We start from the raw sequence: 15,000 nt of genomic DNA, 5'->3' as shown, positions 1-15,000 counted from the left end.
CGTCCTGTTGTTACTTTGGTAATTTCGCTGGCAAGTTTCCCTAATTCGTCTTTTCGCAGCCTCAGTCGAATGACTGCGTGCTTATGTCATAATCCTTAAATTATTTCATGTTCTATCGACTTTACTTTCAATATAGATTACGCAGGGATCGGCTACCCAGGCGCGCGTGCCAAAGTAGCACACAAGATTATTTTTCATTACACGCTTAATACTTTGATGTGCATTATCATAACCATGTTTCTTGCAAAAAGTGAAACATAAAATTTATAAAATGAAAAAAGCTCGAAGGTGAAACCAAATTATTTCGTAAATCAACATGAAGTAGGGTCTTTTGGGACTGATTTTGATTTTCTTCAAATTTTTCTACGCAACTCCCGCGTGTATTCCGCCTGCGGGCCGTAAAATACCCAGATCTGTCCCACGCTAATCTACAAGCCTTCGCGGAGCCCCTAATTGTCAGTGAGTCACAAAACAAAAGTCGTCAACATGCGTGCACTGTGCATACCATATATGTTGTAATCTGTAGGACTACTAGTAAAGCTATAGTCAGTGAGACTTGTACAAACTACATATGAAGTCAGTCGATGGTCAACTAACGGTTTTTCGAGTAGCCTAGTTCTAGTAGCTGATTTTGAAAATTGAGTAGATGTAGCTCCAGTTGCGGATTTTGAAAATTGGGTAGTTCTAGTTCTAGCTGCGAGTTTCAAAAGATCGAGTTGGTCTAGTTGCGCTTATCCAGTAGTTTGTGCAAGTCTGACCGTATTTGAAAATATACGTCGAAAATGGTAAACTCACTGTAATTTCTTATCTGTCACCGACGACGTTATCTTCTACTACTATTCATTTCGTTTCGACACCATCCTGTCGCAATCTTGTGGTGTTGATAAAAATAATAGTAAAATCAATCAGAATCAGATCATCCAGTGTACATGTACCTGTTCTAGGCCAGCGCTTGTCAACCTTTTTCAGAATGATACATTCTGTAAACGTTTACACAAAAGTTATACACCCCAGTCCAGACGTTGATTGAGCCCGAGTAACATGAGTGGGAAGCTGAGGACTTGAAAAAAAGTGAACACTTTCGCAACGCCTGACTCGCCCTCACGGGCATTGTGAAGACAAGAATATATATAAAATGTCAGCACACGGCCTCATTATCAATTCTAAGTTGTAGCGAGTCCTAGTCGCTGTGTCTGGTACACGTCATGGAAGTGATACACCCGATTGAAAGACTATTCCAAGTCATTTCAAAACCTTCCTATCTTTGCATTGTATCGCAATCTTGTGGCGTTCTTGAATGGATGAACTGAACATATTAATAAATGAATGGATTAGTAACAATGCGGATAAATGCTGCGCATAGCAAGACATGACACCCAAAACTCCAATGCAGATCCAAATGAATGTTGTCTTGCGCAGTTTGAACTTCTCACCCCTAAAATTAACCAAATTTTCCCATCTTGGGAACCATTACAGAAGAAGGCTACTATTGCTTTGGAATCTTCCACCATAGAGCATAACAGGTCCGTTCATGTAGTAAAACCTGGCGAAATTAGATGATTAATTTACACAGAACTGTTAGACAAAGGTGTATCGCGCTACGTGAACAGATATCAAGAGCAAATAAAGCATATTTGTCAAACCAAGGCGTTCAATCGAAAGTGACTAAGGAAATTTATGAAGAATTTGAAGAGATCAGCATTATCGATATTGTTGGAAATTCACCCAGAAAGAAAAGGATGGTATGCATTCAGATGGACACGCAGGTGTGGGGGACCAGCTATTTGGAGATTCTACGAAACTGCATCGAAAGATCGCTAGTTCAATCTCTGTCCAGATTGATAGAACTAAATCATTTAGGCACTAGCTATCGGCGGTAACCTTGGTCATATTCACAGAATTATCAGAAACGATACTAGCAAAAATTTCGCAGGTCACCTCAGCCACAAAAATGTTAGCGCAACTGCGGATTAAGAGGCTTCAGTGTGTCCAGAAGCATGGCTCGGAGTAGTTGAGGAGAGCACTGCTCTTCAATCCAACTAATTACGCAGCGAGAGAGCTCTTGAAAACTGCTCACAGAGACTTGCGAATGAAAAGACACAAACAGGGATTCCATGATGTTCTGGAACACTTTGAATTTCACTTCATCCGATATTTGACAGTCAGAGTTAGATGGATTTGACTGATGCGCTTGAACGATCTGTTCAACATTTCGCTTGATAATCGAGAGCGACTGCTCTTTTTTCTTCAGCTGTTCGAGTTCCATTGTTTGTTTCTTGCTTTCCTTCTCCAGGAATTCGATGTAGTCTATCGATTTTTGCAACATGACAGCCTTGCTAACTCTTTGCGATCCAACAGTTTCGGAATGCAGCTTAGGAACCAGCGCCTGGAGCTCGTCGTAACCTTTTTTTATGCTGTCCCTCCGTCTCTTCTCCGCCAGAGTATGGGCTTCTCGGCGTTTCTTGCTGAAGCAATGTTGAAATGTTCAATTACACCAACAGTCGAACAAATTATCAGAAGTCAGAATACATCTTGCGATCATGGGGTCTGGGGAGGATATTATTTTAAAAGGTCGCGAGATTGAGCAATGGGTATTAATATCAAAGCATTTACATGGGTATCATCATACACATTACACGCCATGGCATATGAAACTCGAAAGCAGTTTTTGACATGCAAAATCTTAATTTGGCATATAATGTGATAGAAAAAATTATTTTGCCTACATTGACAAATATGATATCAGTTGGTGAATAAACCAAACCGACCAAGCTTTCTCAGGCCTGACTTTCAGTACAACAAGTCTCAGTATAGCTAAGACCAGTGGTTCTCAACCTTTTTGACATTGCGAACAGGTATAACATAAAAATATATGTTGCAGAGCGGCGAACTCTCAATATTCAAAATCAATCCTGATTGCAGTTACGACAAATGTATGCAACTAAACAGTAAACATTGGAAAGTTCATCAAATGCTGCCTGTTATTATTAGGTGTGTTATCTGTGGTTCTATCGAAGTTTCTGCAAGGCTAGGTGCTGTTAAAAACTAGAGTTCGATCGTTGGTTTTCATTTGAAAGCAATGTGAGTTTGCTCTTTGCTAGCCTCTATTATACTGCTAAATGTCACTAATTGTACTGTCCGATTTTAACGAGCTTTGTTTAAACGTCTTCTTTCACATATAACTATTAAAAAGCTTCGTGCAACACTTGCAGCATTGTGACATACGCTAAGCATACCATGAACACTGTATTAAGAAACCATGCAGAAATACATATTTCAAAGTTTGAAAATAATTTAAAATTGAATGACTCATTTCTCTAATCTAAGCTATACGGTAGACCGAAAAAAAATTGCCACGGACCGGCACTGGTCAGCGGATCGGCGGTTGAGAACCACTGGTTTAGGCAATTGTACTGTTCTCAGTTTGGAACACCAACACACCCAACAAGCAAGCAGTTTTAGTTCATCATCACAGATTAATAAATGAAGCTGGGTAGTGTAAAGCGTTCATCAGTTCCAAAATGTTTTACAGGTTGAAAGGTAAAAATGTTCAGAAGTGTTCCGCAATGAAATGTATTGGTGCAGTTGACACATTATTTACAGAAGTTGGAAAAGACAGTGGTGATACTGAAATCTGGCTTCAGGGGAGGTGGTCAGTAAAGTACTCAATTAGGTTTAATGTAATTACATTACCTATTCAAGTTTCGCACGACTTCAACTTTTTCGTTTTAGGGCAGTTTCTGAAGGGTGTCTTTTTGCGCATTGTCAAGTAGAGTCTAGTGTTCGGATTTCTGAGTGGAAAATTGTCGTGACAACCGGGCAACCAACAGGAGAAAATTTCAAAAATTGAACTTTAATGTGGCATCATTGGTCATCCTGTCTTGACGGCAAAGTTGTGTCTCGCGAAATCAAGTACGTCAAACTATGCTCGCTTCCGTCTGTTCAGAACTTCAATTTTCTACATCTACATGAAGTAGTTTTTATATGCACCGAACACTTATATTTCTACTTCAAATTGAGTAGAAACTTATGACACCACTTCAACTTTTGTGGAAGTATCGTCAAATCAATGACTCTTCATTTTCTGTTGTGGTCATCACAGGGCATATGAGATTGGAAGTTGGAGAATTGAGGAGTTTCTAAATTCAGCTATTCCCAAAACTAAATGATTGGCATACACTGGTTTTGCTACTGCATTGGCATGGATTTTTAAAAAATTTATATACTTGGAAAGAAATATCGACTTTATCGGCATAAATAGAGGATATTTTCCATTAGGCATCAGCTAAAAATGCAGATATCACGTGAACTCTAGGTATGACTTATGTCTCCTAGGCCTATACAATCTAATGGCAACAAGCTACGTTCCATCCACCATCTATAATAGTGCTTCATAAAGTGGGCATCATTTCTTCCTGGGTAGCGATTTTAGGAGACTTTTCACTCAAGCTATCCCAGCCCGTGAGAGGTGAAGAAGACCACGTCAGGAAATTTGGCTCATATTGACTTCATACTCAGTGTGTTGTTGAAGTGCATCCAAAAACTACTTCTCACATGACTTGACACTATGAAGTATGCAAGAAGTAGTTTTTCAGCACAAAAATACCAAGTGTTGAATTACAATACGGTACAACGGAAACTACTAGATCAAGTGAAACAAGTCGATAAAACCTTATCGAGTACTACGGAAAAGTAGTAGTTCTTTCTTACTGATGACATGCAGTTTTTTTATGCGATAAAGATATGCCAAGTAATGTTGTCTAAAATTTAAAATTTTTGAAAAATGCAACGTTGTCATGTCTCCTATAGATTTTTGATATAAACATCCAATGAGCCGGCTTGAAACTCACAGCAACGTCGGTAAGACTTCACGCTAAACATTTGAAAGTAGCAGTCGAAGAGTGAGCGTGCTACCACAGCCGTTAACAAACTTACTAAACTATTAGAAGCACTTAATCACCAAGCCATCGTTGAAGCATAGCCGATCAGCCAATCAAGAGCCGTAATTTTGTGATTGATAGTTTTCTCGCCATTCTATGGTCAGTGGCACTCTTCGTCGGCAGATATTTTCAAACTCTTTGCGAAAAATCTTATCTCAATAATCTATAGAATGAGACATGACAACACAGCATTTTTGAAATGAGTCGATGAGTCAACAAAGTTCGAGAAACACCGATCCCGAATTTCATGAACTGGTAAATTCATGAATATTTCATTTCCTTGCTGTGGTATCATAATTTAACCAACATTTTTTTTTTTTTATAACGTAACATAATGTGGAAGGTATACATATAGGCTATATTCAGTTGCTTGCTTCGCTCCCCCATATTGTGATAAAATTCTAAGCTAGGATCACTCTAAACATGCTTCAGACAGGCGACAGATGTTTACATGAAAGACATCATTATATATACAAAATAATCGTGATCAAGTGAACAAGATTTTACCGAAATGATGGCGTCTCCATTGCATCATCTTCTTCGTCGTCAGTATTTGCAACAGAGGAAGCAGCGCTTGGAGGATTAGACAGCTGTGAAGACTGCGACGCAGATGAGGAAAATTCCATTTCTATTTTCGTGACGTCAGATTCAGGAATTTGATCAAAACTAGAGTTGATCGCACCCGGTGAATTCAAATGAAATCCAGAGTTCATTTTCACGATTAAAAGACTACTTGTACAATCCTATTCGGAAGGAAGATTTGTTCAACCAACCATATGCATCTGCTCATCTGATCTAATTGCTGCAAAAATGAAAACAAAGATTTGTATGTTATTTTCCCATGAAAATCAGCGAAGGTCAATATTATTCGAGTGACAATCTATATCTCAGCCAGAATTCAAGAGCGAATACGGAATAATCTCTAAAATCAATCGAAAATTACAAGTCCAATCTGTTGAAATTATGAAATAGTGTCCAGCATTCTCTTATTTATATTTTCAGGACATTCCCCGATAGATCATGTACATTTATTAATGCATTCGTTCAGTTTCAGCCTCATTTTAAACCCACAATCCGTTAACCGGACAATTCTCCGGCCACACTAATAATCAAGAAGGCAACAGACCACGTAATCCCCAAATTACATAGCAAACAATAAAATAATAAATATGATAGAGCTAAATTTTAGAAATCAGCTGATGAACAAAGTTAAAGTTGATGAAACACTCACCGCTGGGTGGCAATATTATGTATTTTAGTATACTCTACTATGGCTCATTTTCTCGTGATACATCAGATCAATATTATTCATCAGTCGTTCATATTTTATATTCATCAACTCAAAACACCAAAATAAATTGCTATGATGTACGTGTACGTGTTGTGGAATTACTTTGCGTTTGCCAATAATGATTACTTGTACCCGTTGATTGTTTCCCTATGTTCGTACCTTCGTTAGTAATGCAGGTGTCGTAGTTCTGTTAAGGCTTGGTCGTGGATAAACGTGGTCGTAACTTGTGCTGCATCGGCTTAGCCTTCTTCGGTATAGGATCAAGAAATAGTTTAAGAGTAACACAAGAGAAATTTAGGAGAAAATCAAAACAAAATGAACAAGCAATAAATATGAAGCGGCGGTACGGGGCGCAGGCGAACCGATATTCGGAAAATTGGACCTGGTAATCTCAAGACGCATGCTCTCTGACCGTATAACAACTTTTTAACAGTTTTTAGAGCTCATATGATGGATAGATTCGAGTGAAATTGGCATAAATGACGCTAAATAGGAAATTCGTGGTTCGAGCGTAAGCGATGACCGCATTATTTTTTAGTCAACTAACGGAAAATGTGAAAGAAAAAGTGTATTTCGGGAGTTGAGGCGGGAAGTTGACCTTTTTTTTCGTCAACCAACCACAACGTTGTGGTAAATTTACCATTTTTCCGGATTTTACTCCAGTATTATAGCTCTGAAAGTTTTAAAAAGTGACCTTCTTTCCCAATTCCAAAATATGGTAACCCTACCTTTAGCCAAATGGAAAGTGCGACGTAGACCAATTTCACTGATCCGTGAGATTTGCGTGTGTCCACACCATACAGGTCCACACCATATAGGTAGGCTTACCATACGTCCTCTTTTTTGAGATTTTTCCTCTTTTTTAGGATTTAGAGCAGATTTAGAGCAAATTGCGAGTGATATGCCACATATTAGCACAGACGTGAAGCTCCGACGGGTGAAAAACGGTGATTTTAGCTCTGAGCGAAAAGATGACCTTTTTTTTTTTTTTTTTTTTTTTAGTCATCCACCTGGCAATGTGGGGAGAAAAACGGTATTTTGAGTTCTGAGCGGAAGAGATGACCTTTTTTTTTTTTTTTTTTTTTGAAAGTTGGAAATTTATGAAAAAGTGTCCTCTTTTTAGATTTCCAAAATATGGTAAGCCTACATATAGGACTATAAATAACTAACCTACGGAGATACGCAACACCCGTCCTCACACTCGCTTGCCCCCCCGGAGGAAATTACTGCTCAGCAATCTCAACGCAACATAATTGCTAATCCCATAGCCAGAGGTGGTCACTAACGAAGTATTCCTACTTTTTTGAAGTACTCAAGTAGTTTACCTCTACTTCTGGTACTTACTCAAGTAGATCTGATTTTCTCTACTTCTACTTCTACTTCATAATATATTGTGATCTACTTACTTACTTTTCGCTATTTTCAGTTTGTCAAGTAGAAGTAGTTTAATCCCACAATACGAAAGATAACCTGAGGAATTTCGGGGCTCTTTTCACGGAGTATACCAACATTTAATATTCATAAAAGTCAAGAAAAGCCCAGAAATTTTGTTGCGCTTCGCGCACAGTAGTTATGGAGTGACAAATATGTTTCAGGAAAGTATCAGTGAATATAATTTAGGTACCGGATTTCTAATGGTTCCCTCACATCGCATTGTCGCCCATATCAAATATTTCATCACAGTATTTATGGCCCACCATAACGTTTGAAACTGACGTTTCGCAATCTAGCAATTACCTATCCTATCACTATCTAGCAGCCCATGTGACTTTTTAAAACGTCACACCTGTTTTAGCATATCACTTTTGAAGCTTTATGGACAAAAGACATGAAATATATTTTCCGCTTTTTAGAAATGGTATTTGTATTTCACTTTCAATTCTGAGTATGATACTCGGAGAATCATACTTTGAGTTTTAATTACTTTCAGTTCTTTAGTCTGCAGAACATACATGTTGAAGCATAAAAGCAAGTGTAGCAATTCCTCTAATTTTCGAAAATAAAGCTACACCAAATATAAATTGTGACGATCCACAATATTTGTTATTAACGTAATCTAATCGCGAAAAGTGTTGAAACCGTATCTGATACAACTTCTCCGTATTGCTCTTCGCCTAAACCTGGGGCATTATAATATTGGGTAGGGTGCCATGCCATGATATTCCCTAAAACGTGGTCTTCTAGTAAACAAAGGGTTAGTATCGCATTTTCATATCAATACTATAATTTGCATCCCATGATGCGAAAGAATGCTTATTCTGTCGAAAATTTATACCTCCTGGGATGCATCAATACGAATCCAGCTCTCTTTGCACCTTCCGCATAGCTCAATTTGCAGCTTTTGACAGTCCATGTGAACGAATTAAGACTGTTTTCAAAACTACTTACTTACTTGAGTAGATTTAAAGTCAGTCAATTCTACTTCTACTTCAAGTAGTTTTGGGTGGCTTATGGAAGAAGTACTTCTACTCGTACTTGAGTAGATTTTTTCGTCGCTACTTCTACTTCTACTTGAGTAGCTTTCTTGACTACTTTGATCACCACTGCCCAGTTCCCATAGCTGACGACCCGCGTGCTTAACTTCAATGAAGTTGATCTTATTTGAAAACTACTGTCGCATTGATTCCGAAAATATCCATTAAAATCTAATCAGGGCAATGGAACCCCCTTGAAATACACCTCAAAGTCTGAAAATAGGCAGTGTTCTGAACAATGATAAGATATGCCACCTTACTTTCATATTTTTTCCATCTTATTTTATCTTCTGTTAGTTTTAAGAAAGTGGTTCATCACGATCATTTTAAATGTTGGATTAAGGCCTACGTGTTCCTAGTCAAAGCGGGTTGTTTGATTGAATGACCACTACAAGTCGTCTTGGCTCATTCCTCCCGGGTCATTTTATCGCAATCTTGTGATTATTATGAAATTATTACTGAGTAAGTAAGCCATAAACTTAATCGCGAACACTTCGCCCACCTAGTTCGGCCAAGTCACGGTTGGGTTGCGCCCGGTCATGGAAACACGGCCAACATGTACGTACAACGCATGAGTCATGGCCTTTCGGCCGTCCGTCGGCCGTGCATGGAAATGAAGTAAATGCGTCCAAGATCTGTCCAGAGTGTCACCCATGGTTAATTTGATACGAAAAGTGTATTGTAAGTAGCAAATAGCAATCAGCTGATCGATGATACAGCGCAAGCATGGCCGAACGGCCAAGCCGAAGTATTCATCACTCGATGGCCGACAAGTTGAAAAAACGCTGCACACCAACTTTGGCTCAATTCCAACCAGTAGAAGTAAAGTTATTGCAGTAGAAAAATTTGGATTTGAATAAAATAGTAATAGTCTTTAAATATTTATTATAAAATCATGGAATTAGAAATTTTTCTACTGCAATAACTTCACGTCTAAGGGTTGGAATTTTTTTTTTTTCAATGATAAATTCAAAACTTTCTACTGCAAGGATCTCGCTTCTACTGGTTGGAATTGAGCCAAAGTTGGTGTGCAGCATTTTTTAACCAACTTAACAATTTTATCAAGTAGCCAGTGAAATCTGAAGGAAAATATTTTTGGAACAGCCATATTGCTCAGTCGTAAGTTGGCCAAAACTTCATGTCTTCATATGTCCCTGCGCGGAAAGGGGATGGCCTCGAATCAACTGTGTCTCGAGTTCCCCACTAGCTGGTTGCACACCCTTACACTAAAGCACCCCAGAAGCCACCGACGGTGGCTTCAAGAGAAACCATAATGTCGGAAAATTTTTATCTTCAAACCACTTTGTGTTTCAAAAGGTCAGCACATTTTCATGATCAAGCGATGTAGTAGACTTTTCTACGTGTTGCAGATTTGCTCTAGCACCCAACACGATGACCTCGGATATATAGGGCCTATAGCAGTGGTCGGGAACCTATGGCTCGCGAGCCATATATGGCTCTTTTGGGTATAAGATATGGCTCTTTGCCAAATATTTATTTTTGTATTGAATTGATCAATATTGCAACGAGTTGTTGGTAAATTTTAATCACGGCCAAAATAATTATTCTCGTGGCAGTACAAACATGTCTTTGAAAGGTAAAGACAATGTCGTCTTCGGTTTTAGGGGCTCGGACCCCCTCTTTTCAAAATCATCAAATTTAAGTTACTGTCACGCCGGCGGCCAATATCACTGGCGAATTCTATGTACCCGACTCGAAAACTTGAATTGCGCAATACGTTGATTAATCAAAGAGCATAGACACGGCGCCGCCCATTTCAAAACGCAGTTTTCAAATACGCATTGTCTTCCTGATCTACGTCGCGAAAGGAACTGTTGTGAATGTGACAATTACAAACTCGAATTACAAACCATGCCATACCTATCCACGTTCTTGATCGGTAAGTATAGCTCTGTGTAGTACCGGCGATAAAATGTATACGTGTAGCGCAACGTTATGTTGCCGCCGAATACTTTGAGAAGTCGATAAGTATTTAGATTTTCGTAATCAGTGTGACAGTCACATTCGATTAATATCAGTTGTAAAACATTCTAATCTACATATGAATTGCGTTAACAAGGGTGAGGCTTGACCCGTCTGTTCTACTTCTATACCTCTCGTTTCGACCTTTATTTCCGAACAATAAATAATACCAGACTTTACTGAGAAAATATGGCGCACACGGGGAATCCCATGCAGTGAGCTCGAATTAGTGCTAGCGTGACGTCATGAATCCTCAATTGTGACGTAACAGTTGATTGGCATGTATGGGTCTTTGGAAGTTGAGATGGAAAAAATAGGGCCAATATGGCTCTTCGGACAAAAAAGGTTCCCGACCACTGGCCTATAGGCTACTGTACAAACTATCCACAGGAAATCGATTTTTTTTAAAAATAAATTTCACAAATGTTACATATTATAAGATACCTCTGGTGCCGTCGCAAGTCATGTTTGGGTGGCAACCCGTACTTTAGGAACCCCTGCTGTAATAGAAAGGTATTTTCTCTATAAATGTGGTTTACGATCTTAAAATGATATTCACTCATAACGAGTGTCGTTGACGGGGATTAACTTGCGCGTCGCGATGCAATAATTTACTAGTGTTCTATACCCTGTGCGCGACTATAGACATAACTGATGGGTTTACTTTTGGTGACAGCGGTTTTTAGTGGCACCACTATAATTGATGACACCAATATTGAGCCCCTCGAACAAAGGTCAAGTTTTAAACATGTTTGTTTCAAATTGATTTTTGTTTTGAAAGCAACCCTAGGGTCTGATTCTGGTTGATGTATGAATTGCCATTGCCACTCGAAGAATTTATACCTTTGTCGATAACTCAATATACATGGGTAAATAAACCTATACCGTATACAAATATTTTCACTGGTTTCATTTTAGCAGTAACTAGATGAGCAAGTGAATATGGTAGTCAAAATCATCTTTACTTCCGAATAGGATTGTACAAACAGCCTTCTAATCGTGGAAACGAACTCTGTATTTCATTTGAATTCACAGAGTGCGATCAACTCTAGTTTCGATTAAATATCTGAATCTGACGTCACTAAAATCCTCATATACTATGCGTCACAGGTCACAGGAAAAATGGGGTCAGAGGGAAGTGAGAGTCCGACTCAAAACTCTACATGATCCCGGTCACAACACACGCACAAGGCTAGGCTCACTGGCCTTAATTGGCTTCGATGTTATGCTATACCTCAACCTCTTGGCTACTTCAATAGTTTTTGAGGTCTAACCAATATGCGATTTTGTCATGTAGAAGCTGTATTTGGGGGTATTCCCCATCATATTTCTGAATGAAATTCTCATAAAACCGCGTGATTCTTTATCATAAACATTGATTGTAATTATGGAAATTGCACCTGTAGGCGGCACCGATGGTTATGACTAGGGCTGGGCAAAATCGAGTACCTGAGTGATTCGATTTTGAGTCACATAAAATGCTTCGAGTCGAGTCGAGTAATCGAGTATCACGCATTATGACGTCACAACAGAATGTAATACGTCAAAGTTCAAATACGTACCTTTTATGCGACCACAAAAATATAATGCCTGTTATCCATCACATTAATGATACTAAGGTATTTTTTCGATTATATGATACGGCCAATCAAGGTTTCAAGGCCTCAGCGGTTAAAATTTGTATCGAAACTATAATTCTCGTTGATAAATTAACTTTCAGTAGCGAGTAGCGTATAATTTCAGTACTCGAAAAAATCGTCTTTTGCTACTCGACTCGAATCATTAAAATTAATACTCGATTCAGATTCGAGTACTCGAATCATTGTGCCCAGCCCTAGTCATGAGACGCAAAACGCGTACCTTTTTCAAAGTCAAAAAGCTGTCTCCGGCGATTGACTAGTTGAAGTCAGCTGGGGCGTCTCATCACTTGAGTAATTTTCATACGGTCCGTTTTCTACTCATGTCTGAATTAGTTTGGGTGTATCATGGAAAACTAGTTCTAAGACTACTTTAGTATCCAATGACTACATTAACGGTCCTTGAATAACCGAGCTTATCAGCGTCTACGGGTATCGATCCTATATCTTGTTTCATATCAACATTCGATACTTCAACCCAAGCAGATGAGTATTGGAATATTCAAGAGGCGCTTGAATAAGTGGTATGTAGGCCATATACAGTAGCAAGATCGCACCCCTAGAAATCGATATAGGAAGAATGTTCTGCCCATCTCTTAGCGAAAAGAATGTGTCTTCACGCGCTAAAGGTGGTACACGAACAGAGACCTTACTTCAGTATTCAGAAAACCCGTTCTCTGGGTGGCGGTCGAATATTTCATACCGGACTTGTTATAATTAGGGCTGGGCACAATGATTCGAGTACTCGAATCTGAATCGAGCAATTATTTTAATGATTCGAGTCGAGTAGCAAAAGACGATTTTTTCGAGTAGTGAAATTATACGTTCCTCGCTACTGAAAGTTAATTTATCAACGAGAATTATAGTTTCGATACAAATTTTAACCGCTGAGGCCTTGAAACCTTGATTGGCCGTATCATATAATCGAGAATTATGGTTTCAATACTATTTCCACTGTGGAAACCTTGATTGGCCGTATCTCAGCATACGATTACGAACACACATAGTACAAAGCTACGACCATTACTGCAAAAACATTTTCGAAGTCATGATCCTCCCACAACATTGTCATAGAGTGCAATGCAATCGGTAGGGTCGAAGAAATACCAAAGGATATTTAATGTGGTGGATAACAGGCATTATATTCTTTGCAGTGGCATAAAATGTACATATTTGAACTTTGACACATTACAATTTGTTGTGACATCATAATGAGCGATACTCGAATATACTCGACTCGACTCGAAGCATACTACATGATTCGGAATCGAATCACTTGGGTACTAGGGATGGTGTGAACGCGAGGTTCACGTTTGTGTTCTGTATGTGAACCTCGGAAATTTAGAGGTTCGCGTTCACAACAGAACCTTGGTAGGTTCTGCACTGTGAACCTTTTCCATATATTACAATTTTCACTTCAATATGACATTTTTGGTTCGAATTTATTGCATTTCAACTGCGGGCCACTCTATGCATGACGATGGCAGCATAAAAAAATCAATACAAAACGAGCATGCACCTTGACGATCTCAAAGATTTTACTTGCTTTGTTACAAAAGTTTGCTCGAAATATCCAGCTTTCCGTCTGTGAATATTTAGTGATAGGCACTACATGTAGTCAGCTAATGATGCTTACTTATTCAACCAATCAATGAGATTGATATCGTTTTTTGATGTAACAAATCTAGCAGGCGTACGGGTCAATCTTGACTTCATATGTTTACGGTATCAATAAAACCAAATCCGTGCGATTGAGGTGTTGACTACAGCTGTATAACTTGTGGGATAGCCTAATATCGGTAGCAAGTATGGAAACCTGTTTTACACTCTGCCCAATATCGATGTAGCAATACTCAGACGCCGAAGGCATTGTCCGGTCTTGTCAGGCCCGTTAAGGCTTATAAGCTTATATTCGCTGGCAACTACACGTCGAAATTGTTGGCAAAGCGACGGATGATATTGATTTTATTGGAGTATTGTATCATTTGATTGCCTCAATTGATACATTTAGCGACGTTTAAAACGCCAATATGTACTTCAGCATTGTGTCATTATGTGGCCCGAGTCATCGCTAGCTATCGTGTACATTATTATAGGCTATCACTTCATTGAAACATAGGGTTGGAATCAGCAATATGACGTCACGTGACGTCATGAGGTTCACGTTCGCGTTCACACAGAACCTTTCAAAAAGGTTCGCGTTCACATGAACCTGAACCTTTCAGAGGTTCACACCATCCCTATTGGGTACTCGATTTTTTCCAGCCCTAGTTATAGCGACTGAACAGCATTTCGTTATTTGCTTGTTTCAATTATAGTGTCTATATTTGAGTGAATCACCATTATCAATCGGGGTTTTTCTTTCTCTGTATTTATTCATTCTGCATGCCACCTTTAGTGTGTGAATACACACTATATATACCCGTATGCATAGGCGCCGACTTTTATTTTTGCATGGGGTGGCGGCAGGCGCGTAGCCAGGGGGGTGTCGAAACCCCTCCTTAAGAAACGCAAACCCCGTCCTTTTGAAATGACCATTCTGACGCTAATATTCAGTTGCAATTCAACAAGTCGTATTATCAGTGTTACGCGGGGCCGCGACCAATTAGCGAGATTCGTTTGTGCTCGCATATAGCATTGCACTGTGCAACGCGACGCGTTCTCCTGCTGAGATG

At 39.1% G+C, this 15,000-nt stretch overlaps 1 protein-coding gene across 1 annotated transcript; it reads right to left on the bottom strand.

Annotated features, from left to right (window-relative positions):
* Positions 1 to 919: 919 nt before the first annotated feature.
* On the bottom strand, positions 920 to 5,768 carry LOC145450921 (max-like protein X). The gene is made up of 2 exons (XM_080329413.1): positions 5,448 to 5,768; positions 920 to 2,465 (listed from the first exon to the last, which is right to left on the bottom strand). Exons 1-2 carry the CDS (start codon positions 5,651 to 5,653, stop codon positions 1,955 to 1,957), a joined length of 717 nt encoding a protein of 238 aa, XP_080185539.1. The 5' UTR covers positions 5,654 to 5,768; the 3' UTR covers positions 920 to 1,954.
* Between the last annotated feature and the right edge of the window lie 9,232 nt (positions 5,769 to 15,000).

The sequence above is a fragment of the Botryllus schlosseri genome, chromosome 11 (assembly GCF_051294905.1).
Source record: "Botryllus schlosseri isolate E-star chromosome 11, Bs_hap1, whole genome shotgun sequence".
NCBI classification, from domain to species: Eukaryota; Metazoa; Chordata; class Ascidiacea; order Stolidobranchia; family Styelidae; genus Botryllus; species Botryllus schlosseri.
Note: the sequence above shows the minus strand (reverse complement) of the source record. Positions and strands in the feature narration are given on the sequence as shown.

What these genes read in the sequence shown, in the direction of transcription:
- LOC145450921 (XM_080329413.1), bottom strand. Translation starts at nt 5,653, where the DNA reads ATGAACTCTGGATTTCATTTGAATTCACCGGGTGCGATCAACTCTAGT. An exon ending in ATGGAGACGCCATCATTTCG is followed by an intron (nt 2,466 to 5,447) that starts GTAAAATCTTGT and finishes ACATTGCTTCAG; the next exon opens with CAAGAAACGCCGAGAAGCCC.